The following is a 4,136-nucleotide window of genomic DNA, read 5'->3' as shown; positions in this document are numbered from 1 at the left end:
TCCCAAAATATAACATCATTTTTGACACTCTTACATTTTGAGACAGAGGGAGTAGATACAAGCATTCATCAGTATTTTACATTTACAGGCTCGCACAAACAAGAGCACAAAGAAAAATGAAAAACCCCGACCAAAGAGAAAGAAAGGACCAAAAAAAGCACATGCTCCATCCAAACCACACGCAACGCAGCAAGCAAAAGTGATGATCACCCTAACACGCTGGAGAGATCCCCGCTGTCCTTGCCGCTCTTCCTCCTGGAGAAACTCTTGGAGAAGAGGATGTCGCCGATGAGGGGCACGATGGGCTTCACCTTCTGCGCCTTCCTCCTCCTGCCGCCGAGCAGGTCGTCGTCGATCTCGCCGAGGCTCAGCGCGTGGCTGAAGGACGGCAGGTACTCGCTGCTGTACGTGCTGGACTTCTCGGCCCACCGCTCGCTCCGCACCATGGCCGCCGCCATCACGTCGGTGTCCCCGCCGATGCTGCGCCGTGCCGCCGCCGCAGCAGCCTTGTCGGCCTCGATCTCGGCCAGCCTCGAGAGGCCTCGGTGGAGCTGCGCGTTGAGGCTGGCCACGGCCATCTCCATCTCGGTGCCCCTCTTCCTGAGCTGCAGCACCTCCCGTCTCGTATCGGCCACCTCCGCCTCCAGCTTCTTGATGGAGCTCACGACCGCGAGCCCGGCCTCGTCGTCTTGGCAACCAAGCTCGCCGTCGTCGCCGTACGCCGAACGCGGCGACGTGAACGACGGCGAGGAGTGCGCGGAGTACATAGGCACGATAGCTGCCGTTGCCTCTGGCTCTAGCTCCGCATCTACCTCTGCCATTGCATTTGGAGAAAGGGTGGTGGTACTGCTCCTACTGCTATCTTCGTGCTTGGCGTTAGGGGTGGCATTGGCATGCGCGTCGGCAATGGCAACCGCACTGCTGCTGTATCTGGAGTTGCTCCCGCCGACGAGGATGCGCTCCCCGAACACCGCGACCGCCTCCTTCACGGACCGGAAAGGGCGGGCGGTGTCGACCTCGACGCGATCAGAGGCCATGGACGTGCTGCTTCCTCAAGGATCTGGGCTGCAAGAAACATCCACAAACTCCCGGGGGTTTATATGGAGGGGAGTGGCCGCTGGTTTCTTTGCTTCCACTTCAACAGCACACTGGCCACCAGCAGCTAGCCTCAAGCAACCAGTTTCCCAGTAGCAACAAGCAAGAACCATGACTTGCCACCTAAGTTACAGAAAACTCCCAATACCCGCGTAGAAAAATCTGCAGGAGTGGCGCTGAATCAGGGATGCTAGCTTTCTGGGCACTCTTGGCTGGCTGGCTATCTGTCTGGCTCCAAGGAGACGAGCACGGTAACAACTGCTGTCAGAGAAGCATACAACAGAACAGAAATTCTGGTGTCATGAGAGTGGTTGAGAGAAATGATAGTTCTTTTCTTCAGTTGAGGCATGCAGTTTCCAAAGGGGATAGGAGCCTTGTAACAAACTGTCCAGAGACATGATTCTGATTGAGATGGCAAATTGTTACATGCCACCAACAGAGGTACAGCACCTTTTGTTGATGTCGCAACCTGCTGAAGTAATAACGGAATGGATTAGCCCTCAAACATGCGATGTGCAGCTAAGCTAAAAAGGTTTGCTTATAGGCCTCTGAGTCTTTTCCAATAGATGAGTGATGCTTATCTAGCATCCCTCAACGAATGTCACAAATGCTGAAGTTCTGTTTCTCATAAAAATAAATGATAAGTGGTTGCCAATAGTGGATACTATTAAAAAATGCTAATTTTAATTAGCACTACCTCTATATAAATTGACAATAAAACTAGTAACTCGCTGCTGCCAAAACATTTAAGGACGGTTCTGAAAGTAACTGCTTTAAAATTACTGTGTAAGGATACAATCCATGCATGTTGCACAAATCCTGCAATCTGTCACACGATCTCATGAGTGTGGCCAATGAAACATCAAGATCTCATGAGTCCAGCAATTTGTCACACGGTCTCTGGGGAACTAGGTCCAAAGTTGTCAGTAATCTTCAGTGCCTTTACTAAACAGTTATTCAGTTTTAAGCTATCACTGCATAGCATAAATGTACATCAAGATGTTCAAATTTACAAATGTAAGCCAACAACAAGGGTGGTGAAAACAGCTCATTTTCTTTCCTTTAGTTCAACGGTAAAGTAGCAAAGTTGGCAAAAGTTGCAATCAAGACATTCTACTGTAAATAAAATAAAACCTGTTGGGAAACACATGCCTTAATTTTTTTTCTTTTAGAGGAAAATGATAGTAATATGAGTGAAAGGATACACGTGGTGCCGAATAATCCTAATGGTGGACGCATCTTAAATTGGCCACAAGGCATGTCAGCAAACATTAATCTCATCAGCAATTGCTTAATTTCCTTGAAAGAATTTTTGAGCTCAAAATAGTTGCTTAAAAATACAGGAATGTTAAGAAAACATGTAGAAACGCCGAATAATTGTGCAAAATAAGGTTCACTTCCAGAACAAAGAAAATTGAGCACATAATTTCATATTTGTGGTTTATCTTTATTTTTAGCGTCAGCGTTGACTTACGGTCTTCTTAGAATGGACCATTCCACCATTCTTATTGGTAAATGAGTAAATGTCAGTGGTACTATTTCACAAACCAGGCCACTTGCCGATGAGTAGAACACGGTTCAGACTTGCAAGCTGACGAGGTAACTGTTAGATGTGTATAGTTTATTGTGTATATCCACATTGTATAAGGAACTTTTCTGCACCTTACCACATCTGTATATGTACTGGCCATTGGCCCTCCGTAAAGCTTAGTTGCTCACTTATCCAACATGGTATCAGTTGCCACGTTCCTCTTCCTCTTCCGCACGTTGCAGCTCCGTGCCTAGCTTCCCCGTCGCCGGCCATCTCCTTCCTCGTTGCCGGCCACCTTCTCCATGCCCGGCAGCCCCTGACTGCGCCCGCCGAGCTCACCCACGCCCAGGCCGCGCCCTCCCCGCCCGGCTGCGTTCAGGCCTCGCCCCGACCGCTCCCAGGCCGCGCCCTGGCCTCGCCCCTGTCGCGTCCTGGCCTTGCCCCCGCCGCGCCCAAGCCGCGCTCCGCCTACGCCCTGGCTGCGCCCCGACCGCGCCTCCTTCAGCGCGCCCAAGCCGCGCTCCGCCTACGCCCTGGCTGCGCCCCGACCGCGCCTCCTTCAGCGCGCCCCGGCCGTGTCTCTGGCCGCCCGCGCCCAGGCCGCCCTCCTCCGCATCTGGCTGCAGCTGCCGTTGCTTCATCTGCTGCCGCAGCTGCGGCCCAGGGCCGGCTCTCCTCCTGGCCTCCCGATTCCCCACTCGGGGCTAGCGTGAGTTTTTCCGCCCCGATCCAGATCGGGGAGCGTTAACCAAAAAGAAAAAAAAGGGAGAAACAGAGAGTTCCCCCATGTCTTCCTCGGGCTATGTTGCAGTTCCTAGGTGCTCCGTGATCTTCGATGGCACCAACTATGCTGAGTTTGTGGGGTTCACGTGCATCCATATGCGTGGTCTTCTTCTGTGGGGTGTTTTTTCTGGCGAGGTTCCCTGCCCGCCATGTCTTGTTGCGCCTGTGGCCCCAATCCCACCGGTGCTGCCGGTACTTGCTGCTGAGGCTTCCGAGGCTGACCGGGATGCCGCCAAGGCCCTTGATGATGCTGCAGTTGATGCCTATGATCAGCAGGTATCTTCTTACTTCGATGCTCTTTTGGCGTACCGGGATGATCTCTCTGCTTACACTCAGTGGTGCAATGACGATGCTCGTGCTGCTGCTGTTCTTACTGCCAGTGTCCTCCCTTAGTTTGATTCGGAGTTCATGGGACTTGGCATAGTTGCAGCGATGTGGTCTTATCTTTGTCAGCGCTATCAGCCCTCTAGTGATACTCTCTATCTCTCTGTGGTGCGTCAGGAGCACGCCCTCCAGCAAGGTGATTCCTCTGTTGATGAGTTCTATTCACAGTGCTCTACCACCTGGCGTCAGCTTGACTCTCTTCGGACAGTTGTTTATGGCACCTGTCGTTGCTGCCAGACTAATCGGTCAGATCTGGACTTTCAGCGGGATCATGAGTTCTTATCTCGTCTCCACTCTGAGTTTGAGCCCAGACATGCTCACTTGCTTGCTCGTGGTCGTGTTC

General features: G+C 52.0%; 1 protein-coding gene across 1 annotated transcript; it reads right to left on the bottom strand.

Annotated features, from left to right (window-relative positions):
* On the bottom strand, positions 1-1,128 carry LOC125553591. Its single transcript, XM_048717357.1, has one exon. It carries the CDS (start codon positions 1,035-1,037, stop codon positions 207-209), a length of 831 nt encoding a protein of 276 aa, XP_048573314.1. The 5' UTR covers positions 1,038-1,128; the 3' UTR covers positions 1-206.
* Positions 1,129-4,136: the final 3,008 nt, after the last annotated feature.

The sequence above is a fragment of the Triticum urartu genome, chromosome 4 (genome assembly GCF_003073215.2).
Source record: "Triticum urartu cultivar G1812 chromosome 4, Tu2.1, whole genome shotgun sequence".
Lineage (NCBI taxonomy): Eukaryota > Viridiplantae > Streptophyta > Magnoliopsida > Poales > Poaceae > Triticum > Triticum urartu.
The sequence above is the reverse complement of the archived record's forward strand: the minus strand, read 5'-3'. Positions and strand labels throughout refer to the sequence as shown.

Excerpts from the sequence above, each read along its gene's own strand:
- LOC125553591 (XM_048717357.1), bottom strand. The coding sequence starts at position 1,037 with ATGGCCTCTGATCGCGTCGAGGTCGACACCGCCCGCCCTTTCCGGTCC.